This window comes from Lepus europaeus, chromosome 19, assembly GCF_033115175.1.
Source record: "Lepus europaeus isolate LE1 chromosome 19, mLepTim1.pri, whole genome shotgun sequence".
In the NCBI taxonomy this organism is placed as follows: Eukaryota; Metazoa; Chordata; class Mammalia; order Lagomorpha; family Leporidae; genus Lepus; species Lepus europaeus.
The window spans coordinates 70,750,680-70,777,687 of NC_084845.1; the positions used below are offsets into that span (position 1 = coordinate 70,750,680).

The 27,008-nt window shown below is 60.6% G+C and overlaps 1 protein-coding gene across 1 annotated transcript in view; it reads right to left on the bottom strand.

Moving 5' to 3' along the window:
* Nucleotides 1-1,368: 1,368 nt before the first annotated feature.
* The window catches only part of C19H16orf95 (chromosome 19 C16orf95 homolog), a 31,041-nt gene continuing 5,401 nt past the window's right edge, over nucleotides 1,369-27,008 (bottom strand). The window contains exons 5-9 of the mRNA XM_062176050.1: nucleotides 26,768-26,908; nucleotides 21,868-22,014; nucleotides 21,177-21,213; nucleotides 13,420-13,609; nucleotides 1,369-1,561 (exon numbers count right to left, since the gene is read on the bottom strand). Of these exons, the coding sequence (XP_062032034.1) occupies nucleotides 1,369-1,561; nucleotides 13,420-13,609; nucleotides 21,177-21,213; nucleotides 21,868-22,014; nucleotides 26,768-26,908 (708 nt within the window). The remainder of the gene's footprint in view (nucleotides 1,562-13,419; nucleotides 13,610-21,176; nucleotides 21,214-21,867; nucleotides 22,015-26,767; nucleotides 26,909-27,008) is intronic.

A 27,008-nucleotide genomic window follows, 5' to 3' on the forward strand; every position in this document is an offset into this window, starting at 1 on the left:
TAGGCATCCCCCGAGAGTCAGCACACCGCCAGGGGAGAGCTCAGCAGTGCAGAGAACACAGGGCGCCAACCACGGATAGGGGCTGAACTGCACTAGGCAGACCACCAGTGTCCCCACCCTGCTGCCATAGTCCAGCCAAGCCACCAGGGCTCTTACCTGCTCCCAGTCCCAGCACCCAGACCCCATTGGGTCGGCGCCGCAGCTCAATAGGCTAATCCTCCACCTGCAGCGCCGGCACACCAGGTTCTAGTCCCAGTCGGGGCACCGGATTCTGTCCCGGTTGCCCCTCTTCCAGGCCAGCTCTCTGCTATGGCCTGGGAGTGCAGTGGAGGATGGCCCAAGTGCTTGGGCCCTGCACCTGCAAGGGAGACCAGGAGAAGCACCTGGCTCCTGGCTTCGGATCAGCACGATGCGCTGGCCGCAGCGCGCCGACCACGGCGGCCATTGGAGGGTGAACCAACGGCAAAAGGAAGACCTTTCTCTCTGTCTCTTTCACTGTTCACTCTGCCTGTCAAAAAAAAAAAAAAAAAAAAAAACCACAGACCCCATTGACCTGGGGCAATCCCAGGTCAGCCCATGAGACCTAGGATGCCAAACAGGAGGGCGGCAAGACAGGGTAATGGGAATAGTGGAGCGAATGGCCAGTCGCCACTGCCCGTGCTCCCCACAGACCCCTCCCCAGCCTGCAGGTGCAGGCTGCCCTTCCAGGGCCATGCGGGCCCCTGATCACCAGGCACCTCCACAGACAGGCACGTGATGCTTCTTGGCACATACCGGGGCTCTGGGATCCGCTCATTCATTCAACACAACAGCCGCTGAGTGCCGACCGTGTACCAGCGTACGCTAAGTGCACTGCGCATCACCTCTGTGCACCCAAGGCCCAGCAGTGCAGAGAGCGAGCGGTCTCAGTGAACAGAGATCACCCCTCACACCCAAGACGGGACAAGAAGAGGGACATGTGTGAGCAGGGCAGGGGCGGGTGCCAGACCAGGCAGTGTCGTCAGACACTGAGGCTGCGCGAACCGCATCTCTCAGCGCAGAGTTCTCGGACAAGCAGGTCGGGAACGGGGTCCCGTGGGACTGCGTTAGATGATTTGGGACCAGAAAGCACAGTTCTGAATCCCAGCCCCACCAGTCCACCGCGTAACAGAAAACACGTTCCTGGGCCTCTCCGAGTTGGAGGCGTCTTGTCAGATACGGGTACGAATGCAACAGCAACATCTCCCTCCAGGGCTGGCTGGGCTGAAACGCACAGACGTGGTCCAGCTTAGTGAAAGGAAGAGGCCTCTGGACACAGAGCTGGGTCCAAGTCCCTGTCCCGCCTCTGACTGCTATGGGCTGAGAAAAGACGCCCAGCCTCTCCGGGACTCAGTTTCCCCCTTTTAAAACAGGCACGATGAAGTGGTCACAGCGGGCTGTGTCAAGGCTGCCAGAGCACACGGTGGACACCGCCCATTTCTTCCCCTGGCCCACGGCCAGGACCCGCTGTCTGCTAGGAAGAGAGGTGGCCTCACTGAACTTGCTGGCCTCCTCCACAGCAGGCGCGGCCATGGGCGAGGTTCTGGTTCAGAGTATAAAAACCTGGAAGAGTCACCTCAGGGAGCCGACTGTCGGGCCTCCCCAGGGCACTGTGATCAGATTAACGGTGCCCTGAAGATGTCCCCACTCTGAATCTAGCAGTGGCAGGCGGCTATCACACATGCCATGAATAAAGAAGCAGGTAAATGGTTGAGTTCCATTTGAAAAACATTTGTTATCTCTCGACCAGAAACATCTTTGTAAAGGAAGTTAACAGGACCAGCGTTGGGGCATAGTGGCTAAGGCCTGGTGTCCCATGCGGTGCCGGTTGGAGTCCCAGCTGCTCCATTACCCATCTAGCTCCCTGCTGGTGCGCCTGGGAGGGTAACAGTGGACGGCTCAAGTGCTTAGGACCCTGCCAGCTTGTGGGAGACCTGGATGGAGCTCCTGACTCCTGCCTTCAGCCTGGCCCAGCCCTGCCTGGTGTGGCCATCTGGGAAGTGAACCAGCAGATGGAAGCTCTTGCACTCTCTCCCTCCCTCTGCAACTCTGCTTTGCAAATGAGCAAAATAAATCTTTAAAAAAAAAAAACAGCCAACAGTTACCGTGTTCAGCATCTTGAAGGAGTTCCCAACTCGTGTTTCTCTAAAACCTGGACACTGTCTACTTGCCTTGGCCAAGCGTCCAGCGGTAGCACTTGGAGTCCAGCGCTGAGCCTGACCTCCGCCGTGGACCTGGCAGCAGCCAGAGACCCTTCTTCCCACAGACCGCCGCACACGCAGGCTGCTTCGCTTCCACTGTTAACCCCTGACCTCCTGTCCACCCCCGGGCTGGAAAGCTCACAGCTGCTCCAGGCACTCGGCACCAGGCAGACAGACAGCCGGGCCTGCAGCTCTCACGGGAGCCGAACCAAGCAGCCCTGGACGGGAAAGCAGGCCACCCCACACCCAAGGGACAGGGGGGCTGCTCTGCCAGAGCCCAGCAGGAACCCAGCAGACGCGCTTCTAGCAGGACGATGCCAACCAGCTTTCCTCAAAGTCAGAGGACTTTTTCCGGGAGGAGAACTGAGGGAATTCCCCTGGCAAGAGGCTGCATGAGATCTCCTGCGACATCCTCTCTGGTCCTGGGACTCCGATCTGGGAGAGCAGTTTGCAGCTCTCTCTCTCCCAAAAGGTGCCATACCGCCTGCCAACGCCACTCGGGTCTTCCCTCTGCCCAGAACCTGCTCCCCACCTGCTCCTCTGCTGGCCCTCAGCTGCCCTCGGCCAGCTCGCCAATGGGCGCCCCCAGGACTTGTCCCTATTTCTAGGACTGCCCTGCCAGGTCCTGAATGCCCCAGTCCTGGGACCCTGCAGCCATCCAGGCAGGGGTCTACGTTCTCTCCCCTTGACCCTGAGCTCAGTGATGGCTTCCCCAGTGGTGCTGGCCCAGCACCTGGGCCCAGGTCTGGCAGCTTCTACACCACCTGTGGGGGACACTCACTCTGGCACTCAGCTGCCATGCTCAGAGCCCACCTGGGCCCTGGCTGAGCTCCCAGCTGCCAGCCAGCACCCCCTGCTAGCCGTGTGCCTGCGCCGTCTTGGAAGAGGATCACGCAGGCCCCAGCTGGGCCCCGGCTGACGCCCTGCAGAGCAGTTGTCTCCGCTGCGTGTCGTCTAAACTGCAGATTGTGAACTAAATAACGAAACAAACGCTTGTGTGGCTTAAAGCCTTGGCTGTCACGCAGCGGTGACCGCAATGGTGAGCAGGTGGCCCTACCTCGACCCCAGTGAGAGCTAAGGGACAGGCACGCGGCCTGAAGGGGGTCACTGGGCACTGCCACAGCTAGTGCCAGACTAACCGTGAGAAAACAGCGCTTCTCTTTCCCACCAAACTCGACCTATTCTGGTGTAAACCCTGAGATCTCCAAGCTAAGAACCTCCTTAAAGTGATATGGAGGGTGCCAAGTCAAGACACGGGGAGGAACGGGTCCTGGGGCATCACCTGCATTTCTGGACCACGCTGATCCTGAAGCCATCGCACCCCTAGACTTCAGCCGAGCCAGTGTGAGCCAGCTTTCTGCTCCCCGCACCCCAACACAGCAGCACCAGTAAGAGGGGAAACATCGTCACACACTGCCCCTTCCCAGGCAGCCATGACGTCCGACACACCCCCCCCCCAAGGTATACAAGGAGTGACAAATGTGCCAGCCCCTGTCACTCACTTCACAAAGGGCCCCAGGCCTGCTGTGACCAGTCCAGGCGGGAGGCAGCCTGGGTCTAAAGAAAGAAATGAAACCACCCAGAGGCCCCACTGACCTCGTCCCCTGGAGCTGCGGGCCGGCCAGGCTGACCGAGGACACTGAGCTTCCTGGACCTCCGGGGCCCTCAATCCCAGAAACCCCGGCACATACACCCCCCGTCCCCCCCTGGCAACCCAACCACTTCCTGCTAAACAGATGGCAGGATCACTGTTCAGTCCTCGCGACACCGCCCTGCGGTCCTCTTGGGCCTGCAGAACGTTGCGAAAAGCCCCAAAACCACATCAGCGGTCTGAGAGCTGTCAGTACTCCAAGCTGACGGGCAGACCTCACCGCCAAGGGGCGGGTGCCGGCCGAGTGGGGAGGGGCCGCCTGCCCCGGGCTCTCTCAGGGACAACACAGGCTGTAGCACGATTTATTTTTATTGCACGGTCAGCTGACAGCACACAAATTCCAAGTGACATCACAGTTGTTTGTGCAGCTAAATCGCTGTCCTATCCCAGCACAGGCTGCCGGCCAGGCCCAGGGGACAATGCTTGAGCTCAACGTGGTAGTAAAGGCTGACAAGGCCCCTACAAAGCTGCAGCTCCCCGCCGTGCCCCCGGCAGCCTCGGGCCAGGGCTAATCCCATCAGCCAGGAAATGAAAGGACCCGGACTCCCTGCTCCCAAGAAACGGTCCTCAGGGCGAACGGCACAGGAGTTGGCTTTCTAAATTGACATTGGTGATGGAACGTTCTGCGTGGGTCCAGGAAGCCGGTAGAGGCCCTGGCTCTTGCCGGGAACTGGGAAGACAAAGAAGACAAGTCACGTGCTCTTTGGGGCCCCACCCTCACTGTGTCCTTCCTAGGGCCTGGGGAGCTGTAGTCTTGCCACTAAAAGTCGGTCACTACGTTCCAGGGAGGAAAATGCTTAAGACACTCGCGTTACAAACAAGAGACGTGGGGAACCGTGCCGACACCGCTATGTGATCGGTGCATCCGTGGGGCAACGGTGACTTGTCACGTTTCAGAGAACGGAGGCTTGCCGGTGACACGAGCTCCTTTAACAAGAGTTGGTCTGTGCCCTGTGCGAGCACTAGGAGTGGGGACCCCCAGGACGGAAAGGGCGGCACAGCGCCCCAGGCAGAAGTCGGGGGTGCCCTGCAGGCCTGGTCCACAGGGAGCAAGCGGGGAGACGCAGGCAGGACGGGCAGGCAGGCACCCGGGTGCATCCCACCAGCTCTGACACGCGGGGCAACGAGCGGGCGGTCTGAGAACAGAAGCAGCGATGGAGGAAGCAGACAAAGGGACCGTGTGACCCCACCTGAGGCGCCCCCACCCCTCCCAGGGTGACCCTTCTCTGGGGAGGGGAGCAGCTGGCAGCCCAGCTCAGCACACTTCCTCCTCAGCCCCTCAGCCATCCCCCACGGTGGCCCAAACCACAGGCCTCGACCCCAGCCCAGAGGGCCAAGGTGCCGGATACCCCAGGAGCATCCGGGTGGACACAGTGCCTTCTCCTCCCCTGCTGGGCTCTGACTCCTTCACCACTCCCGTGCCTGGCCTGAGGTGCAGGGGGACAGGAGAGCAGAGACCGGGCCTGGGCTCAAACACTGCCTCTGCCTGTGTGAGCCCCAGGGCCTCAGGCAGCTTCCTTAGCTTCACCCTGTTCCTTGTCCGCAGGGGACAGGGCAGAGGACCAACCCTCAGAGCACCTAGGAGGATTAAAGGAGCCGACTTGTGGCCGGGTGTGTGTTAGCTTCCCGTCACTGAAAGGAAAACCTGAGGCCACTAACTTTATCAAGAGATGGCGGAGCTGGCGCCATGGTGTATGGGATTGAACCACTGCTCGCAGTCCGGCATCCCACAGGGGGACAAGTTCAAGCCCCAGCTGCTCCACTTCCAGTCCAGCTCCCTGCTAATGCACCTGGGAAAGCAGCAGAAGATGGCCCAAGTGCGTGGGCCCCTGCTCCCACGTGGGAGACCCAGAAGAAGCTCCTGGTTCCTGGCTTCATATCAGCCCAGTTCCAGCCATTGTGGCCATCTGGGAAGTGAACCAGTAGATGGAAGATTCTCTCTCTCTCTCTAACTTTGCTTTTCAAATAAAATAAACATTTTTTTTTTTGATAGGCAGAGTGGACAGTGAGAGAGAGAGACAGAGAGAAAGGTCTTCCTTTTGCCGTTGGTTCACCCTCCAATGGCTGCTGCGGTAGGCGCGCTGCAGCCGGCGCACCGCGCTGATCCGATGGCAGGAGCCAGGTGCCTATCCTGGTCTCCCATGGGGTGCAGGGCCCAAGCGCTTGGGCCATCCTCCACTGCACTCCCTGGCCACAGCAGAGAGCTGGCCTGGAAGAGGGGCAACCGGGACAGGATCGGTGCCCCGACTGGGACTAGAACCCGGTGTGCAGGCGCCACAAGGCGGAGGATTAGCCTAGTGAGCTGCGGCGCTGGCCAAATAAAATAAACATTTTTAAAAATTAAAGAGAAATGGCTCCTTTGGCTCACAGTTGGGAGGCCCAAGATCAAGGCCAGATGGCCCTACTGGTTAGGAATCTGCTCAGAGGGTGGGGAGGAACGACCACACATGAGCCAGGAAGCAGAGAGCAGCTGGGCCCATGCAGGCTTCTGTAATGACCCTCAGGACAGCCTCCCTCCCACGCATCCCCCGCGCACCACGACCTGAGAACCTCCCACCGGGCGCCACCTCCTAAGCAGGCTGAGCAGATCCACTGTCCACCTTGCAGCACCCTAGCTGATGACTCGGGGTTTTAAGTCCTGAGAGTTCAGGGGCGAATCCCATGCGAAGCACTGTGGGAGAGTAAAGGCAGGCACCGCCACTGTCACTGACACTCTGCCTCCCGCTCTGAGGACACCAGCAGCAGCAGTGACCACAACACTGACCAGCTCCACAGCAGGCGCGTCACCTACGCCAGCTCCACGGCACCTGCTGTCCCCCCATGTACACAGGCAGAAAGGTAGCACAGACGGAGAGCAGCATAGGAACCCCGGCCCACAGAGGTGCAGAGGGCTCAGTGGCCCTGCTGCCCAGCCTCTGGTGGGCTTACAAAGCTGTCCCCCCCCGGAACCATCAGCCCGCGTCCACAGCACACTGGCCCTACTGCCCCAGGGGCAGAGCAGCACGGGAAGGTCAGACTCACACCGGGGCCGGATGCGGCTTGGTTCACTCTGCAGCAGCCGGGCCCGGTTCTGCGCCGTGATTCTGCCACAGGACCGTTTTCCTCCAGTGGCCCGGGGTCTTCTGTCCCCGGGGAGAGCAGACACACCGTCTTCCCCAGACGCCACCTGCAGGCAAGGGCACCAGGGATAGCAAAGTGCACAGAGCATCAACTTCCATCCACGCCCGGGCCTGGGTCTCCACGCCTGGACAGGGAGCAGACGTTGCCCACCAGGAGGGCTGTCGGAGGGTCCAGTGTACCAGGGACAGACAAGACGAAGAGCCCCTGCCCACACTCCACAGCCATCCCTACCCACCCCTCGAGGTGGGGGCGGGAGGTGGCCGCTGTGCTCGTCCCCCCGCACTGCCAGTTCACATGCACAGGGCAGCTGCTGCCCCTCCCCCCGCTGCAACCAGATTCGGAAAACCGTGTCCAATGCACTGGCCCTGGGCACATGGCAATGCGAGCGACTGGATCCTGAACCGAACTGCAGCACAGAGACACCATCCCATGGCCACAGAGAGCTCCACAGGGCTGGGCTCCGTGCTCACTGCTCATTAACATGTGGGACTGGGTGGGCCGGCGCAGTGGCACACTAGGTTAATCCTCCACCTGCGGCGCCGGCATCCCATGTGGGCACCGGTTCTAGTCCCAGTTGCCCCTCTTCCAGTCCAGCTCTCTGCTGTGGCCCGGGAGTGCAGTGGAGGATGGCCCAAGTGCTTGGGCCCTGCACCCCATGGGAGACCAGGAGAAGCACCTGGCTCCTGGCTTCAGATCAGTGCAGCTCCAGCTATTGTGCCATTTGGGCAATGAACCAACGGAAGGAAGACCCTTCTCTCTGTCTATAACTGTACTTGTCAAATGAATAAATAAAATCTTTAAAAAAATAAAAATAAAATGAAATAAAAACCACGTGGGACTGGGGACGGGGATGTGCCCCTCCGGTTCTCCCAATGGAGTCCTGGCCACCACAGCAGCAGCGCGTCCTCCCAAACCGGCGCCACCCAGAGTGCAACACAGAGCCCCCTGCTCTGGATTATCCAGGAAAGCTTTTCAGACAGCGCCCTCTTGTGGCGCCTAGGCCTAAGCTCCCAGAAGACGCTGGAAGGCAGAGGACAGGCCCAGTCTGTGATCCCGACACAGCTACGCGACGCCCAGTGGCACAGCCGCAGGGGCACCTCTGGACAGACTCAGGACAACGGCCAAATGCCCCAAGGACAAAACCTCAGTCACCAAGGTCCACACATCACCCCACCAGGCTTTCTGCTGTGGCCTCCAAGTGGGTCCCCTGCACCCACTCCAGCCTGTCATTTCCATGCACCTCGCCTGAGCCAGCCAGGTTTCTCCCAAGTGCTCACCGGATGCTCCCGTGACCTGAAAGCTCCCGAGGGCAGCCAGTGCCTGCTCCACCTTCACGCTCACGTGGCCAGAACGCCCAGGCCTGCACACCTGCTGTGCCTCTGCCCTCTCTGCTGACAGGTTGACGGGACGTCTTCAGCTCTGTTCCCGATGGCCCTTCCTCCAGGAGGTCTCTGGCCCCCAGCGCCAGTCTGCACGTCGTGTCTTACCCTGAGCTTCTCTCAAAAGCTCAGCCGGAGGCAAGCACCGAGTTCCAGTGTTTTACCGGGGAAGGGCACCACAAAGCCCCGTGGCTGGCTGGGGAGTGGGCCAGGGGCGGGAAGCAGTCAGGACACAGGAGGCAGGGAGAAGGTGAACACGAGGGCAGCCGGGCTCATTTGTGGGGGAACGGCTGAGGAGGCTGCAGTGCTGTCACACCCACCCATCGCTGGCTGAGGGCTGCCTCCCCAGAGAAGCCAGCATGTCCCCCCGGGGCTCCTGCACCCAGAGAACAGCCTGGGCAGGAGTTGCTGGTCCCTGTGGCAACACAGCAGAGGTAGACGGGAGGTGGGCAGTGTCCCCGGCCCTTCCCTAGGCTCACACATACTCCCTCACTGGGCGCATCACCGTATCCCAGCAGCCCCAGGGGACGTGGGCCCAGGCCACAGGCAGCCCTCTCACACGTCCCAGTGCCTGCCCCCCAGCAGCACCCAGCAAGCGCCTGCTGATCAACCAACGTTGCCCCAGGAGAACATGGCTTCCACTCCTGGGAAGACGACAGGGCCCCCGGGCGGTCATCACAGACGCCCCAGGGCCCCCCTGAAGGCCCCGCCGCAGGCCATGGACTCACGGACACCTCTGTCCTGTGGACCTGAACTCCCACCTCTCTTCCTTCCGCCTCCCAGCTCAAGCCCTCCGGAGCCTGGCCTCTGTTTGCCACTTTGAATCCTCCCTCCCTGCAGCTCCGAGAGAACCGCCCCTTGCTTCCTGCAGAGGTAACCGGGTTAGCGCAGGTGAAGCGTGGGCGTGGCTTCCGTTTCCTCCGTGCTCTGCTCTTCTCTGAAAACCTTCCCCAGTGAACTGTCTGCTTTTTCAATTACATTTGTATTTCGAGGTGATTAGATTCACCACTTCTGACACAGGCACTGAGAGATCCCGTGTCACCCTTCATCAGCGGCCCCAGCTGGCAACAGGGTGGGTCACAGCCAGGACGCCCCCAGAGCCCCCGCCGCCTCTCCTGGCCGCAGCCTCCTCCCTTCCTCAGCCTCCACTTCCGTGACCACATCACTGCAGGAATGTGATGCGGGACTACTGGACACTCCCAGGCAAAGGAACAACCCTGACCGCTCACCTCACCCCTATATAGAAATAGAACTCGACCCTAAGAGCTAAAAATCTAACAGCTAGAATACAGATGCTTGGAAGAAAACACAGGTGTAAACCTTTGTGACCTTGGACTAGGCAATGATTTCTTACACACGACCACAGGACCTAAATCACAGACAATAAACAAACTGGATTTCACTGAAAACCTTTGTGCTTCAAAGAACATCAACAAGAAAACGAAGAGGAAACCCACAAAACAGGAGAAAACATTTGCAGGTGGTCTGATGAGTCCAGTATCTGGAGCACCTACAGATCACACACAACTCAGCAACAAAAGGAACCCAGGGACAGCAAGCAAACTGCCGCCTGCAGCGCCGGCATCCCATCTGAGCGCCAGTTCAAGTCCCGGCTGCTCCACTTCTAAACCAGTTCCCTGCTAACAGCCTGGGAAAGCTGTTAGATGACCCAAGTGCTTGTGCCCCTGCACTGACGTGGGAGACCCGGAAGAAGCTCCTGGCTTCAGCATGACCTAGTCCCAGCCATTGCAGCCATCTGGGGAGTGAACCAGAGGATGGAACATATCTCTGTCTCTCCCTCTCTCGTTTTAACTTTTTCAAATAAATAAATAAATCTTTGAAAACAGAAAGAAACCCAATGAAAACAGTCTACGCAGACACTTCCCCAAAGCACACACGGGAAGACGCCCAGCAGCAGCGGCCGTCGGGGAGCACGAGTGAGGGTGCAGCTTCGGCTTCCCACGTGGAGGACGGCTGCTGGCAGGAGGACAGACAACAGGCGGTGGGCACACAGCCCCCCCACTGCTGCTGGGAAGACACAACGGCACAGCCAGCACACAGCAACTTGGCAGGTCCTCAACACAGTCGTCAGTCACCACCTGGCTCCGCGAATCCACACCTACACATCCACCCAGGAAAACGTGAGCGCATGTGACAGCATGAGACATGAGTCACAGCAGCCCAAAGACGGAAAGAATCCCACGTCCATCAGGTGATCACAAACCGTCTGTCCACACGACAGAGCCACTGGAATGAAGACTGACGTGTGCCTCAACACGGATGCACCTTAAAACACGCCATGTGAGAGAAACCACATTACGTGCCATCCCTTCGCTAAGAAATGTCCAGGATGTGGGGCTGGCATCGTGGCATCATGAGTTAAGCTCCCACCTATAACATCACATGGTTCGAGTCCCGGCTGCTCCCCTTCCGATCCAGCCCCCTGCTGATGGCCTAAGAAAGCAGCAGAAGATGGCCCAGGTCCTTGGCCCCCACACCCATACGGGAGACCCAGATGAAGGTCCTGGCTCCTGGCTGTGGTCTGGGACAGCCACGGCCACTGCAGCCATTGGGAGAGTGAACCTCTCTGTAATTCTGCCTTTCAAATAAAAATAACATTTAAAAAAATATCCCGAATAGGCCAATCCAGACATAAAAGTAGATTAGCTGTTGCCAGGGACCGGGAAAAGAAGGGAAGAAGTGGCAGCCTAATAAGCACACGCTGTCTGTCTAGGGTTATGAGCATCCTCTGGCATCGGACAGTGGCAACAGCTGCACAACTGTGCAACTGTGCTCAAAGCCACTGAGTTACATACTTGGAAACATATGTGACTATCTCAGTCCCCAGCGGCCCCTCGCTTCCCCAAAACAGCTCCTGGGGTCACTTCAGGGTCCTGCTCCAGGGAACCTGCTGACACTGAGTGAGAAATGACTGCGCGTGGACGCAGCACCTAAGGACAAGGCCCTCGTCCGTGAAGGAAACGCGGAGGCCACCGGGTGGAAGCTCACAGATAACATTTATTGACCTCATTCATGGCAGGCTCTCGGCCGCACGCGCACCGCTCTGCTACGTTCGAGTCACCTGATGGTCAACAGCTCAGCTCGAACCTCGGTGTGCGCAGCGGCCGGCGCCACAGGCTGCTCCCGATCTGAGGGCTTCCCTTAAACATCCTGATTGTGACTAACGGTTTCATGGAAGTGCTTGACAGCAGCTGAAGGTTCCAACTTCAAACCCAGAAAAACTGGCTGGAAAGCAAAGAGAAAGACAGTTACCCAGCCCTCAGTGACGCCGGCCTGCCCTTGTTGGAGAGTGGGGACCCCACACGGGTGGGAGTGTCACCTGGTTCCCCACTGCACAGGGACAGCCTTTAAAATAATACCTTTAAAATAAATAATAAAAGAAAAGAACTGAGTCAGGATCTCTTTTTTCTTCCTCCCTCTCTTCCTTTCCTTCAAACTCACTAGGTGATTCAAAGACAAAACCGGGACCAGCGCCATGGGACCAGCGCCATGGCTCACGAGGTTAATCCTCCGCCTGCGGCACCGGCATCCCATGTGGGTGCCGGTTCTAGTCCTGGCTGCTCCTTTTCCAGTCCAGCTCTCTGCTGTGGCCTGGGAAGGCAGTGGAGGATAGCCCAGGTGCTTGGGCCCCTGCACCCACGTGGGAGACCTGGAAGAAGCCCCTGGCTCCTGGCTTCGGACCAGCACAGCTCCAGCCGTTGTGGCCATTTGGGGAGTGAACCAGCGAAGGAAGACCTTTCTCTCCACCCAGACCCCTTCCTGTGCACGTGCCCAGAGAGGCTGCCATGGTCCGTGCGGGACTCCTGCACAGCTGTTCTGTGCAGCACTACTGGCAACCACACGAGTCAGAGGCCACATGCGTGTCCCACTGCAGAAGGGACAAGCAGATCCACAGTGGAGAGGGACCCCCACTTCCAGTCATGACAGAGTGACAAGGATGGAGTTAATCTGCCATGACCAAGCAGAAGGCCAGGTAAAAGACGCCTGACACCTGTGTGCAGATACTGGACATCTAGAATATTCCTCCCACAGCTGGGTGGAGCTGACAATTATGAAGCCAACAGGTACAGATAAGTACATGAGACCTGTGTGTTCTGTATGTCAGCAGGCACTCACAGGTCTCCTACCAACACACGTTTATGTGCACAGATTCACAAGGACTCATTTCCACAGAGGTCTTTTGGGAGCGGCTGAGAGAGACAGAGCTGGCCGGGGTAATGGTCAGAGGAGGAGGCCAAGTGGAGGAGAGGGCAAAGGATGACAAGGAGACAGCCAGGTAACGACAGTCCTGACATGACCCCCAGGGACGGCCCTGGAGACTGGGTGTAGGAGACCTCGGCAAGAAACGATGGCTGTGGGCGCGAGGGTTGCAGGTGCGGCACGCAGGGCCTGGGCAGGTCCCCAGCTGCACAGCGGGGAAGCGATTTTCCAACACGGAGCCTTAGCAGTAGGGAAAGGGCTGGCGAGAGCTAGGACTGGTCTTCTGACAGCAGGGCAATTTTAGAACTTAGCAATAGCCGAGCGCTGAAACAAGACAGGCAGGAGGCCTCAACTCGCCAGCAGCCACGCTGACCTCTCTGGACTGCTCCTGGACCACATGTCAGGAGTGAGCAGGCGGCTGGCGCTGTGGCACAGCGGGTTAGGTACCACCTGCAACACTGGTGTCCCCTGTGAGCACCAGTTTGAGTTCCGGCTCCCTGCTAATACGCCTGGGGAAAGCAGATGGCCCGAGTACCTGGGTTGCTGCCACCTCCTAGCTTTGGCCTGGCCCAGCCCCAGCTGTGGAGGCCACTTGGGAGTAAACCAGCAAATGAAAAACCTCTCTCTCTGTAACTCCACCTTTCAAAGGGAAAACAGTAGCGGGTCTGCGTGCTGTGTCATGGCTGCTCTGAGCCCAGCTCTTCCAGGTCCCCGAGGCTCTGAACCCTGAGCCCCCTGGAATGGGAGCCTTTCCACTCCTGTTTCTTGAGGGGTCAAGAACCTGAGAGACCAGAGCCACCCACAGTCCCTCGCTCCCCCACCTGCTCACCGAATGGCCCCGATGGCCCTCAGGACGGTCTGGAGGAGGGTCAGCAGGGAGTCCAGGGAGCTGGCCGTCCTGCCCGGGGCTGGCGGCTCATCCTGGTCAACGGCCTGGAGCTGCAGCCACTTGAGCAGGAGGCGCCTGTCGCAGCAGATCCGCCAGCAGTTGTAGCGCGCACGGGAGTCCAGGGGGCGCTCTAGGAGGGGAAGTGCCCAGTGAGGACAGCCCGTGAGCCCACAATCCTCCTGGACACAGAGGCCGAGACAGCCCAGGGTCTCTGTGAAGTGGGACCTGCAAGACCCTCACGGAGACCAAGGAAGGACTGCTGGCCGACTGCCCCTGGTTCCATCTCTTTCAAAGCGCACCGTGAAGTAATTCTGGGTGATGCGATTCTAGCTGGGATTCCCACCAAAATCCTGTGTTTGGGGGCCAGCACTGTGACGCAGCAGGTTAGGCCACCACCTGTGATGCCAGCATCCCATAGGGACGCCGGTTTGAGACCTGGTTGCTCCACTTTCGATCCAGCTCCCTGCTAACAAGCCTGGGAGGGCAGAGGAAGATGGCCCAAGTACTCAGACCCCTGCACCTACATGGGAGACCCAGAAGAAGCTCCTGGCTTTGGCCTGGCCCAGCCCTGGTCTTGCAGCCATGTGAGTATGAACCAGCAGATGGAGGACTGGCTGATTGCTGTCTTTCCTCCTAAAATAAGTAATTTTAAGACCATGTGTTCTAGAGATGGGGGAGGGAGCAGGTGCCACGTCACACTGGGGTCCAGCGCTTCCGTTTCCTGTGTCCCTCCAGACTCCTTTGGTCTCTATATTCTACTCTTTATATTATTAATACACTATAGTATAAATAAATCTCTACTTAGCATTAACGTAAGAATGCACTATTAGTGTACAATGCAGAATGTTTTCCTTATGAAACAACCGACTGGAGGCCAGCACTGTGGGACAGCCTGCGATGCGAGCACCCCACAGAGCGCCCGTCACGTCCTGGCTGCTCCACTCCCCACGCAGCTCCCTAACGACCTAGGAAGAGCAGAAGATGGCCCAAGTGTCTGGGCTCCTGCCGTCCATGTGGAGACCTGGAAGAGATTCCTGGCTTCAGACTGGCCCAGCCCTGGCTGTTGTGGCCACCCGGGGAGTTAAAGAGCACACAGAAGTTCTCTTTCTGTCTCTCCCTCTCTCTCCATAACTCTTTTAAATAAATCTTTTTAAAGAACATTCTACTTCATAAACAAAGCGGAAAAGCACTGTGGAGTAGCGGGTAAAGCTGCTGCCTGCAGTGCCGGCATCCCATATGGGCGCCAGTTCAAGTCCCGGCTGCTCCACTTCCAATCCAGCTCCCTGCTGTGGCCTGGGAAAGCTGTGGAAGATGGACCAAGTCCTTGGGCCCTTGCACCCACATGGGAGACCTGGAAGAAGCTCCAGCCATTGTGGCCAATTGGGGAGTGAACCAGAGGATGGAAGACCTCTCTCCTCTCTGTGCCTCTCCTTCTCTCTGTGTAACTCTTTCAAATGAATAAATAAATCTTTAAAAAAAAAATCCCATATGTGAATTTGCTCTTTAAAAGGGAAATCACTTGGGCCTGAGGCCAAAGAAGACATATCAGGTTCTAAACTCACTCTGAGCTTGGGGCTGTACGAGGGGAAGGACCTGGCTCTCCTGGGGGCAGTGAGACCTGTCCATCAAGGCCTCTGGCTCAAGGGGCTCAAGGCTCCAAACATCTTCTATACACATTGCTTTCACGATAAAAACCGAGGAGTAAAAATTAACCCTGGTTTTTAAAAGCATGTCAGATGACACATGTGATTCAACAATAAACTAAGCTTTTAGCTTTTCTTTTTTAAATATTTTATTTATTTATTTGAGAGGTAGAGTTACAGACAGTGAGAGGGAAAGACAGAGAGAAAGAGAGGTCTTCTTTCCATTGGTTCACTCCCCAAATGGCCGCTACAGCTGGAGCTGCATAGATCCGAAGCCAGGAGCCAGGTGCTTCTTCCTGGTCTCCCCCGTGGGTGCAGAGGCCCGAGCACCTGGGCCATCCTCCACTGCCTTCTCAGGCCACAGCAGGGAGCTGGCCTGGAAGAGGAGCAGCTGAGACTGGAAGAGGCACCCACATGGGATGCCGGCGCCGCAGCTGGAGGATTAACCTACCGCGCCAAGGCGCCGGCCCCAGCTTTTAGCTTCTTAAAGATGCAAAGTATTGAATGCCTAAAGCAGTCAATAAAAATGAACCAGCAAAGGTGTGATGGCCCAGCCCAAAGAGCTCCTTCTCCAGCTGCTGTCCCCCTGCCAAGGAGCGTCACCGCCCGGTCCTGGCTCTTTCACTGCCACCTGAGCTGTGTTTACTGCTTTCTTTGATATGCAGGGTCCTACACAGGCCCCTGTGACGCAGGTCCGAGCTCCAGACAGGGCCCCGGCTTTTCACATGACACGAGCACCCAGCAACGGCTGCACCGCGCTTGCTTCCCGCACGGACAAACGTCTCGGTCACGGCCTCGGTCACCTCAGTGCATCTCCCCGCGCCTCCCGGCTGCCTGCCCCGACACCCTGCACGACGACTCACACACAGCCCGCCTGTGTGCACCCTCCGCCGAGAGACGCTCAAGTCACTCCGGTGTTTGCTGTGAAAACTATTGCTACAGACAGGGTGCTTGCACCTTGGCAGTGGTTGGCGTGGGCCTGCTTGCATTAAGGGAACACACACTTTAAAATCTGAAAGATCCCTCCACCCCCACAACAAAGGCTATGACCATTTACACTTGGATAAAGTGCTTGTGTCTACCATGAAGAGGTAGGTGTGGGTAGCTATTCATTTCCCAAGCATTCCAACAATGCCTCTGGAAGCTCACTCAGAGCCCCGCCCCCGCCCCGCCTCTGTTCCTAGCTCACTCAGAGCCCCGCCCCCGGACCCGCCTCTGTTCCTAGCTCACTCAGAGCCCCGCCCCCCGCCCCGCCTCTGTTCCTAGCTCACTCAGAGCCCTGCCCCCGCCCCGCCTCTGTTCCTAGCTCACTCAGAGCCCCGCCCCCCGCCCCGCCTCTGTTCCTAGCTCACTCAGAGCCCCGCCCCCGCCCCGCCTCTGTTCCTAGCTCACTCAGAGCCCCGCCCCCCGCCCCGCCTCTGTTCCTAGCTCACTCAGAGCCCCGCCCCCGCCCCGCCTCTGTTCTTAGCTCACTCAGAGCCCCGCCCCCCGCCCCGCCTCTGTTCCTAGCTCACTCAGAGCCCCGCCCCCCGCCCCACCTCTGTTCCTAGCTCACTCAGAGCCCCGCCCCCGGGACCTGCCTCTGTTCCTAGCTCACTCAGAGCCCCGCCCCCCGCCCCGCCTCTGTTCCTAGCTCACTCAGAGCCCCACCCCCCGCCCCGCCTCTGTTCCTAGCTCAGAGCCCCGCCCCCCGCCCCGCCTCTGTTCCTAGCTCACTCAGAGCCCCGCCCCCCGCCCCACCTCTGTTCCTAGCTCACTCAGAGCCCCGCCTCCGCCCCGCCCCTGTTCCCGGGAGCTCACTCAGAGCCCCGCCCCCGGGACCCGCCTCTGTTCCTAGCTCACTCAGAGCCCCGCCCCCGGGACCCGCCTCTGTTCCTAGCTCAGAGCCCCGCCCCCCGCCCCGCCTCTGTTCCTAGCTCACTCAGAGCCCCGCCCCCCGCCCCGCCTCTGTTCCTAGCTCACTCAGAGCCCCGCCCCCAGGACCCGCCTCTGTTCCTAGCTCACTCAGAGCCCCGCCCCCCGCCCCGCCTCTGTTCCTAGCTCACTCAGAGCCCCGCCCCCCGCCCCACCTCTGTTCCTAGCTCACTCAGAGCCCCGCCCCCGGACCCGCCTCTGTTCCTAGCTCACTCAGAGCCCCGCCCCCTGCCCCGCCTCTGTTCCTAGCTCACTCAGAGCCCCGCCCCCGGACCCGCCTCTGTTCCTAGCTCACTCAGAGCCCCGCCCCCCGCCCCGCCTCTGTTCCTAGCTCACTCAGAGCCCCGCCCCCCGCCCCGCCTCTGTTCCTAGCTCACTCAGAGCCCCGCCCCCGGACCCGCCTCTGTTCCTAGCTCACTCAGAGCCCCGCCCCCAGGACCCGCCTCTGTTCCTAGCTCACTCAGAGCCCCGCCCCCCGCCCCGCCTCTGTTCCTAGCTCACTCAGAGCCCCGCCCCCCGCCCCGCCTCTGTTCCTAGCTCACTCAGAGCCCCGCCCCCAGGACCCGGCTCTGTTCCTAGCTCACTCAGAGCCCCGCCCCCCGCCCCGCCTCTGTTCCTAGCTCACTCAGAGCCCCGCCCCCCGCCCCGCCTCTGTTCCTAGCTCACTCAGAGCCCCGCCCCCGGACCCGCCTCTGTTCCTAGCTCACTCAGAGCCCCGCCCCCTGCCCCGCCTCTGTTCCTAGCTCACTCAGAGCCCCGCCCCCGGACCCGCCTCTGTTCCTAGCTCACTCAGAGCCCCGCCCCCCGCCCCACCTCTGTTCCTAGCTCACTCAGAGCCCCGCCCCCCGCCCCGCCTCTGTTCCTAGCTCACTCAGAGCCCCGCCCCCGGACCCGCCTCTGTTCCTAGCTCACTCAGAGCCCCGCCCCCCGCCCCGCCTCTGTTCCTAGCTCACTCAGAGCCCCGCCCCCCGCCCCGCCTCTGTTCCTAGCTCACTCAGAGCCCCGCCCCCCGCCCCGCCTCTGTTCCTAGCTCACTCAGAGCCCCGCCCCCGCCCCGCCTCTGTTCTTAGCTCACTCAGAGCCCCGCCCCCCGCCCCGCCTCTGTTCCTAGCTCACTCAGAGCCCCGCCCCCCGCCCCACCTCTGTTCCTAGCTCACTCAGAGCCCCGCCCCCGGGACCTGCCTCTGTTCCTAGCTCACTCAGAGCCCCGCCCCCCGCCCCGCCTCTGTTCCTAGCTCACTCAGAGCCCCACCCCCCGCCCCGCCTCTGTTCCTAGCTCAGAGCCCCGCCCCCCGCCCCGCCTCTGTTCCTAGCTCACTCAGAGCCCCGCCCCCCGCCCCACCTCTGTTCCTAGCTCACTCAGAGCCCCGCCTCCGCCCCGCCCCTGTTCCCGGGAGCTCACTCAGAGCCCCGCCCCCGGGACCCGCCTCTGTTCCTAGCTCACTCAGAGCCCCGCCCCCGGGACCCGCCTCTGTTCCTAGCTCAGAGCCCCGCCCCCCGCCCCGCCTCTGTTCCTAGCTCACTCAGAGCCCCGCCCCCCGCCCCGCCTCTGTTCCTAGCTCACTCAGAGCCCCGCCCCCGGACCCGCCTCTGTTCCTAGCTCACTCAGAGCCCCGCCCCCTGCCCCGCCTCTGTTCCTAGCTCACTCAGAGCCCCGCCCCCGGACCCGCCTCTGTTCCTAGCTCACTCAGAGCCCCGCCCCCCGCCCCGCCTCTGTTCCTAGCTCACTCAGAGCCCCGCCCCCCGCCCCGCCTCTGTTCCTAGCTCACTCAGAGCCCCGCCCCCGGACCCGCCTCTGTTCCTAGCTCACTCAGAGCCCCGCCCCCCGCCCCGCCTCTGTTCCTAGCTCACTCAGAGCCCCGCCCCCCGCCCCGCCTCTGTTCCTAGCTCACTCAGAGCCCCGCCCCCCGCCCCGCCTCTGTTCCTAGCTCACTCAGAGCCCCGCCCCCAGGACCCGGCTCTGTTCCTAGCTCACTCAGAGCCCCGCCCCCGCCCCGCCTCTGTTCCTAGCTCACTCAGAGCCCCGCCCCCCGCCCCGCCTCTGTTCCTAGCTCACTCAGAGCCCCGCCCCCCGCCCCGCCTCTGTTCCTAGCTCACTCAGAGCCCCGCCCCCAGGACCCGGCTCTGTTCCTAGCTCACTCAGAGCCCCGCCCCCGGGACCCGCCTCTGTTCCTAGCTCAGAGCCCCGCCCCCCGCCCCGCCTCTGTTCCTAGCTCACTCAGAGCCCCGCCCCCCGCCCCGCCTCTGTTCCTAGCTCACTCAGAGCCCCGCCCCCAGGACCCGCCTCTGTTCCTAGCTCACTCAGAGCCCCGCCCCCCGCCCCGCCTCTGTTCCTAGCTCACTCAGAGCCCCGCCCCCCGCCCCGCCTCTGTTCCTAGCTCACTCAGAGCCCCGCCCCCGGACCCGCCTCTGTTCCTAGCTCACTCAGAGCCCCGCCCCTGCCCCGCCTCTGTTCCTAGCTCACTCAGAGCCCCGCCCCCGGACCCGCCTCTGTTCCTAGCTCACTCAGAGCCCCGCCCCCCGCCCCGCCTCTGTTCCTAGCTCACTCAGAGCCCCGCCCCCCGCCCCGCCTCTGTTCCTAGCTCACTCAGAGCCCCGCCCCCGGACCCGCCTCTGTTCCTAGCTCACTCAGAGCCCCGCCCCCCGCCCCGCCTCTGTTCCTAGCTCACTCAGAGCCCCGCCCCCCGCCCCGCCTCTGTTCCTAGCTCACTCAGAGCCCCGCCCCCCGCCCCGCCTCTGTTCCTAGCTCACTCAGAGCCCCGCCCCCGGACCCGCCTCTGTTCCAATCCACTCGTTCCTACAGTCCCCCAAGGACTCACTGCGGGGTCACACAGCACACCAGGGGAAGGACATGGCCCGGGCCCAGGATACAGGAGCCGGCCATCAAGTCCACCCCACCCCACCCCGGGTGGGTGAGACGCCCCCTCCTAGTGCCACATCAGGAGAGCGTGACTGTCCGTGCTGTGTCACCAGCACATGAAACACACATACACAACAGAACCTCACAAAGTCCTCGGGAACAGAAGCCAAGACTGATTCTGGTGAAGACATTTGGAATCCATGTGTGGTCTTTCCATGACGCACATTTTCCCGTGGACTTCTGAAGGCCCCACTTAGGAGTAACCTTGGCGTGACTAGGAACACTCTGTTCTGTGAACACAAGCGGACACTCCATGTCCATCACGAACCCAGAGCGCATGTATTCTGAAGTCACCAACAACCGCCAAGGGCCAGGGAATGAGCACACACATGTAACAGGCTAGAGCCATGAGCATGTGAGTGCAGAAAAGGACAAGTGGGGGAATATACGCCATGACTTTACACACAATATGCACACACACATACACATGCCATAAATGTCTACGTATCTTCAAAAAGTTCATAGACAATGTATATCATGAAAATCTATGCATGGAGTTCAAAATTTTGCACCAAAATCAACATCTTTTACTTCCATTTCTCCACGAAATTTTGGAGGTATCCTTATAACACACACACAGACATGATACCACGAATTATCAAAGATTAGGGCTCTTGGGGCCAGCACTGTGGCACAGCGGGTAAAGCCACCACCTGCAGTGCCGGATTCCCTTATGAGCGCCAGTCTGAGTCCCAGCTGCTCCACTTCCAATCCAGCTCTCTGCTGTGGCCTGGGAAAGCAGTGGAGGACGACCCAAGTCCTCGGGCCCCTGCACCCATGTGGGGGACCTGGGGGGGGGGAACTCCTTGCTTTGGATCAGTCCAGCTCCGGCCATTTGTGACCATTTGAGGAGTGGACCAGTGGATAGAAGACCTTTGTGTCTGTCTCTGCCTCTGCCTCTATGTAACTCTGCCTTTCAAATAAATAAATAAATCTTAAAAATCACAATAAGAGCTTTTCTGAACCATCTGCAATGTCGTCTACGTCATCTAACCCCCACTTGCCAGCTGGTTTCATCTGAGAGCCAAAGCTCACAGAACAGCAGCGCTGAGCTTCTCAGGGCCCACGGGGACAGCAGTGCCTGAAGATCGGGGTGGGCATGCCACAGCTGTGTTGCCAGGCACTGGCCTGCACTGTTGTGCACCCCTCCCTGCTGCACTGGCCGTGGGACCCCACCTTTCTTGGGGAGGGGATGAGAGGGAACGCGTGCACTGTGTTACCTTGGAGGCCTCTAAAGCTCCGCTGCCTCTTCACCGCCTACAAGACAAGAACGTGGGTGGATGTGTCAGCCCTGTCCCAGCAGGGGGCCGGATGGCTTGGCCTGAACCCTCATGAAATCCTTGGCCATCCCAACCAGAGGTTCACTGGGTCTTAACTCTGGGGGCAGTTTGCTGCTCCACGGTGCGAACCAGCACTGGGTGAGGGAAGGAAGGAAGTCTGACTCCACCCAGGATGCAGAGAAGGGGCCATGGGGCTGGGAGGGGTCGGGCGAGGCAGACCCCTGGGAACCAGAGCGGTGGGGACGGCAGGCAGGGCCCAACAAGGAGGACAGCATCTGAGGGTGGTGCTTCCAGGCAGCCCTCTCCCACTGCCTCCCTCCATGCCAGCTGGAGCCAGTGGCCGGAACTTCAGGACCCTGGAGAGGTGGAGGAGGGGGACGAGGTGAGGTGAGGCCTAGGCAGAGGGATGGAGAGAGGGGGAGGTGGCAGAGAAGAGCAAAGGAGAGGAAGAGAGGGAGGGAGAGCGGGCAGCAGTGAGTGCAGTAGGCCCTGAACAGCAGGGGACCAAACTGGCCGTCCCCCTCGTACCCTGCCTCCTGCACTCAGCTGCCCCCGGCCACAGCTAGCAGGGACCTTCCATGGACGCCCGGAGGCCTCTGCGCCCCCCTCACTGCTGTGAATCTCCCCTTACCTTCTTCGGAGACCTCAGGACCTGGGGCACCCAGTAGGGCATCATCGCCTGACTCCTAGGCACCGGGAGGCGGCCCCTAAAGCAGTGGCACAGGCAGGGGCACGACTCTGAGGTTTTGGGGATATGAAACCGCACCATCTTTTGGCTCTGACAGAGAGGAAGGGAAGAGAGTTCAAGAGGGAATGGAGCTGTGCCCTCAACAACCCCACAACTCAGCCTTGGGACCCAGGGACGGCCTTGAGGGGCTTCTCGCCGCATTCCCCTCCCCCGACACACCCCCAACAGCCTTGCAGGAGACACAGTCTCCCCTTCATGACAACCCAGAGGTGGGAGCCATGAGGCCCAGCCCCCAGTACCTACTATCTGCAGAGATGTCCACGTGGCTCTTGGCGGCAGGACACGTGGGCTGGGTTCGGAGACCCGGCTCTGTCCTGAGCCTCCTGGCCCCCAGCACTTAGCCGGTCCGTGCCTCAGTGTCCTGCCAGCATCCTGGAAATCAGGTTCTGAACGGACACAGCCTCCGATGCAGCACTTCACCCCAGGGCTGCATCGTGTGGCGACACTTTCGCACTCTGCAGTCCCCCCCCCCGCCCCCACTCTGGCCAACAGGATGAGGAAGAAGTGGCATTTGCCAGTTCTGGGCCCACAAGGTGGGGAGCTCTAGGAACTGGGGGAAACCAACGCCACTGCTCCTAATCAGCGAACCCCACGTCCATCTGGGAGAGGACACTTCCTCCCCTCCCCCCGGAGCCAGCCATTGCTTGTTTGCGCTCCCCTGGCGACCACCTCCAGCTGGCCCGGGTCTGGGAGGTGCCCTCTGAACCCTGCTGTCATGTTTCTCTCGGGGCAGCTTTAAGGCTGGTGGCCAAAGTCCGCACTCACTGACATCGAATCTGCTCCGCCCCAGGGCCCCACTCAAACTCTCTCCACTACCACGGGCAACAAGAGCCAAGGGCTGACCACTTCACCCTTTCCCTAGCAGCCTGCACGTCCTGTATGCCCAGTGAGCCGCCTCCCCCGGAGTCCGTGGATGACTCCACCTCTAGAAACCAATCCCAGCACAGCCACTGCAAACCACAGGGGACCCCCAGCCACCCCCTCCCAGCCTCGCTTCCACGTGCCCGAAGCCTCTTGGAAACACAGGAAAACAAAATGGCTCCCACCCCTTCACTTCCAGAGCCACTGAACCGGAAGCGTCTGACACTGCAGGGGACAGGGCTGTCACGGGGGCCCTGTGACTCCGCCCTGACTGCCCACAGCGGGAGGGCTTGGCCCCCAGGATGCCAGCCTCAGGCCCCACCGTTTTTCCTGCTTTCAAACCACTGCCAGCTGAGGCTCCCAGCACCGCCGCTTGCATCCCATGAATCCGTGAGAGGGACTCAGACTCCGGCAAACGCCCCCTGCTGCTAGCCCACTTCCTACGGAGGCTGCCAGGAAGGACAGGCTCAACAGCCAGATGCAGCACGGCCCGGTGCAAGGGTGGCCGGGGGCACGAGCTTCCACCTCTGCGCTCACTCCGCCACCCGGACACTTCAGCCCTGCCCCCTTGGGCTCTGTGGCAGCTCCAGGACGCAGGCACGCTTGATGACATCATGGCCACTGGAGGTCAGGCTCAACCTGCAGCCCCGGAGCTGCCATCTTCGGGCCAGAGCTGCCGGCCAGCCTTCGTCCTGAGGCTGTCCTAGGGCCTGCCAGGGCACATGCCTGTCACCAAGGGCATCACACAGGTCTTGGGAGCCCTGCACACAACGCGATGACTATCAGAGCAGACTGCCCTAGCCCCTCATACAAGGATTTCAGGGGCTCTGAGCCGGGAATGCAGGGAGACAGCTCTCCTGCTCTCACACTTCCACAGGACCTGCCTGTCCCGTGTCACCTCCCTCATCACCATTGGAACATGCCTGGGCCAGCCACGGCTCTCACGGCAGACAAGAAGGGCAGAGCCTGCTCAGCTGGGCCCCGGCCCCACGCAAGTGGTGGGAACAATCGGCGGTCATTTCGAGCTTCGCACCCGGGGCAAGTTGTCACCAAACGTGCACAACTCCAGGACACACGTGAAAGCCTTGGAGGGCGGGGCCAGGCAGCAGGGGCTGGCTGAGAGAACCGTGCCCACCACACACCTCCCAGTTTGCTCAGAATTCCTAACCACGCCCGCCACCTAAGAGAGCCAAGGCCACCAGCCGCTCTCGTGCCGACCCGGGATGCCCAGGCTGCCCGGGCACCTGAGCTGATCTGCAGAGCGAGGCCTGGGGGTGTGTGAAGCTCCCCTGCACGAGACAGAAGGACGCCGGGAGGGTGCGAGTTTCCCTCCAGCCTGGACATCTTCCCCCAAGGCCCGACAAGGCTCTTTCCTGGCACCCTTTGGTCCTGGCAGGATGAGGACACCCTGGGTAATGCCACCCACGTCACCACACACTGACCCTACCCTCAGCGAGAGCACAGCAAACCAGAACCCACCACCCAGCCTCCGCAGCTCACTCAAGAATGCAGTCCCAGAGAGCTGGGAGAACATTCCAGACCCAGGAGGCTTTGCAAGTACCACCAAGCAGGTCAGAGGGGGCTGGCCAGGCGGAAAAAGAGGGAGAAGAGCAGAGATCCGTTGCGGCCTGAGCCCCTCAGCCCCCAAAGATGTGAACAGCAAGGGGCAGGGCTCCCCCGCAGGCCAGCAGAGGGGCTGCTCCCACGGCGATCACGTCCCACCCGTGCAGAGAGGCACAGCGTCCTGTCCCAAGGGACCACTCCAGCCCTTCATGGCTTTGCCAGTAACAGGTCTGAGGACGATGACAAGGAGGTGAGAGACGACGGCTGGGGCGTCTGGGACGCTCTTCCGTCTCGGATGAGAATCGGGAAGGGAGAGAGTCGCCTTCGCTGCTCCTCAAACAGGAAGGCCCAGGAAGGCTCGCCGCCTGCCACCGTGCACGGCAGGGTAAGACGGAGACCCCACGGCTCCCCAGGAACACCAGAGCTGACGCTGCCGGTGCCCTAGGCAGAGAGGAGACCAGTCTGGGCCCCTGACGGCGTCGCCAGGCCACACAGCTGAGCCCGGAGGAGTCGCTCCTAGCAGCGATGAGGCGGCGGCCACCGTCCGTCAGCTTTCTTCATGGACAGCGACAGAGCCGGGCACCTGCTCTCTGGGAAAGGACGGCGGAGAGGCACCCAGGGCAAGACCGCGGGAGGCTCGTGGGCAGGGCGGTCATCCTCAGGGGGGCCCACGGAAGTGGGGCGGTGGGCAGGCGAAGGCGGGGTGGCCGCCCTGAGGACGCCTGCGGACAGCTCGGCTTTGCATCCCGTCCTCTGGTGTCCTGCAGTCACCTCCTGCCGAAGCGAGGCCGCACGGCCCGGCGGGGCAGAGCTGGGCGCAGAGCTGGGTTCCGACCTCCCCAGACCCGCTGCGGAGAGTGGCCTTGCGCAAGCCCCTTCTCCTGCGGACCTCAGCTGGCCGCCCACTGGAGAGAGGAAAACGTCTGTCCTGCCCACCTGCCAAGTGGCACAGCGGCCACAGGGGCCGGGGCCAGCACCTACGCCCACAACGAGCTGAATGAGCCACACTGGAGCCACTGAGCCCCTTGAGGGTTTATTGGAAAACAAGAAATGAAAGAGGAGGCATCACTACAGAGCCTACCAATAGTGAAATGATAATATGATCGATCACGCTGAGGGCAAGACTGTACAACAAACCCTGAAGTTACAGACGGATTCCTGGGGAGATACAAACTAAGGTTCACTAGGAAAAAACAGAGAACGTGAACAGCCCAGTACCTATAAAGTGAATTAAATCTGCAGCTAAAGACCTTCCCTCAAAGGAAGCCTGAGGCCCACGCTGCTTCGCTGGCAAATTCTACCAGACACTGGAGGAAGAGATGGTCCCAGCTCGGCGCGACGTCTTCCAGGACACTGAGGCTGAGGGGACTTTGCGACGCACTGTGGGGCCAGCGTCACCCTGGTAAAATCACAAGTCAGTGCAGACCAGCAGACCCCTCGGGAACACGGACCCAGAAACAGCACATGGAGTCCAGCAACACACGGAAAGGCTGACACGGCCAAATGAGGCTTACCCCAGGAAACGCTGGTTGTCTTCACATTTGGAAATCTGCATTTCATCGTAGCACAAAACCAACAAAGGAAAAGCCCTAGGACAGACACAGGCACAGTCCACACTCGGCGCTGGCTCACAAACTCTCAGCAAACCAGGAGCACAAAGAAACCTCAGGCCAGGATGGCTCCAGCCCCACAGCTCGCAGCTCCCGACGCGGAGCCCGGAGCCGCCCAGGACCGTGGACGAGGCAAGCGCAGTCCTCTCAGCTCCATGCCCCGCGCGGTCAGTGAAGGAATCGCACCCTGCTACCGGGAACGTCCACCAAGGCGGGCACCCTGCAAAGGAGCTGGTGGCTTTATTTCCCATCTTAGATGCACACATACCACACCACCCATCAAATCCACCCCTAGGCATTTCAAGGCCTAGGCCCATCCAAGGGCTTGCGCACAGAACGCAACCGCCCACCTGAGGGGCAGGTAGACACAGCGGGCATCAGTGGGCCGACACTCAACAGCTGGCGTGCGCGGCCCCGTGGGGGACCCTCGAAATACTGGCACTAAGAGAAGGAGCCAGACAGAGAGAACAGCGCCTTCCTGTTTCTGTGACGTTCTCAGAGCCGCAGGCTGAGCTGGGTGACGACCTCCCTGGGGAACACGCACACCGAGACGCCCCAGCACGGACAGTCGAGACGCACAGTTTTCTCCTACAGCTACCGCACTTCCACAAACACAGCTTCTTACACGTGTGCTTGAAAACACACCCAAACTGTCTGCCAGAAACGCTGAAATCTGTATCACCCTGAGGGGCCTGGTCCCGTGATGCTCACTCAAGACCCAGGCTCAGGAGCTACTGCCCACCACTCACCTGTCCTCGGGGTCTCAGTGACGACGGCACCCAGTAAGGCAGGGCCGCCTCGGCCCGGGGCACAGGCAGGCGGCCCCCGAAGCGGACGTGGCACTCGCAGCAGAGGGGCTCTCGGAGACCATTCTGGGAGCCAGGGTACATCTGATCCAGAAAGGACAAAATTCAATGTGTTACTGCATTTGCAGTGCAAGGCGAGGGGCCTTCCAGAACACTAAACGCTCAGACGGACACGATCCATGGA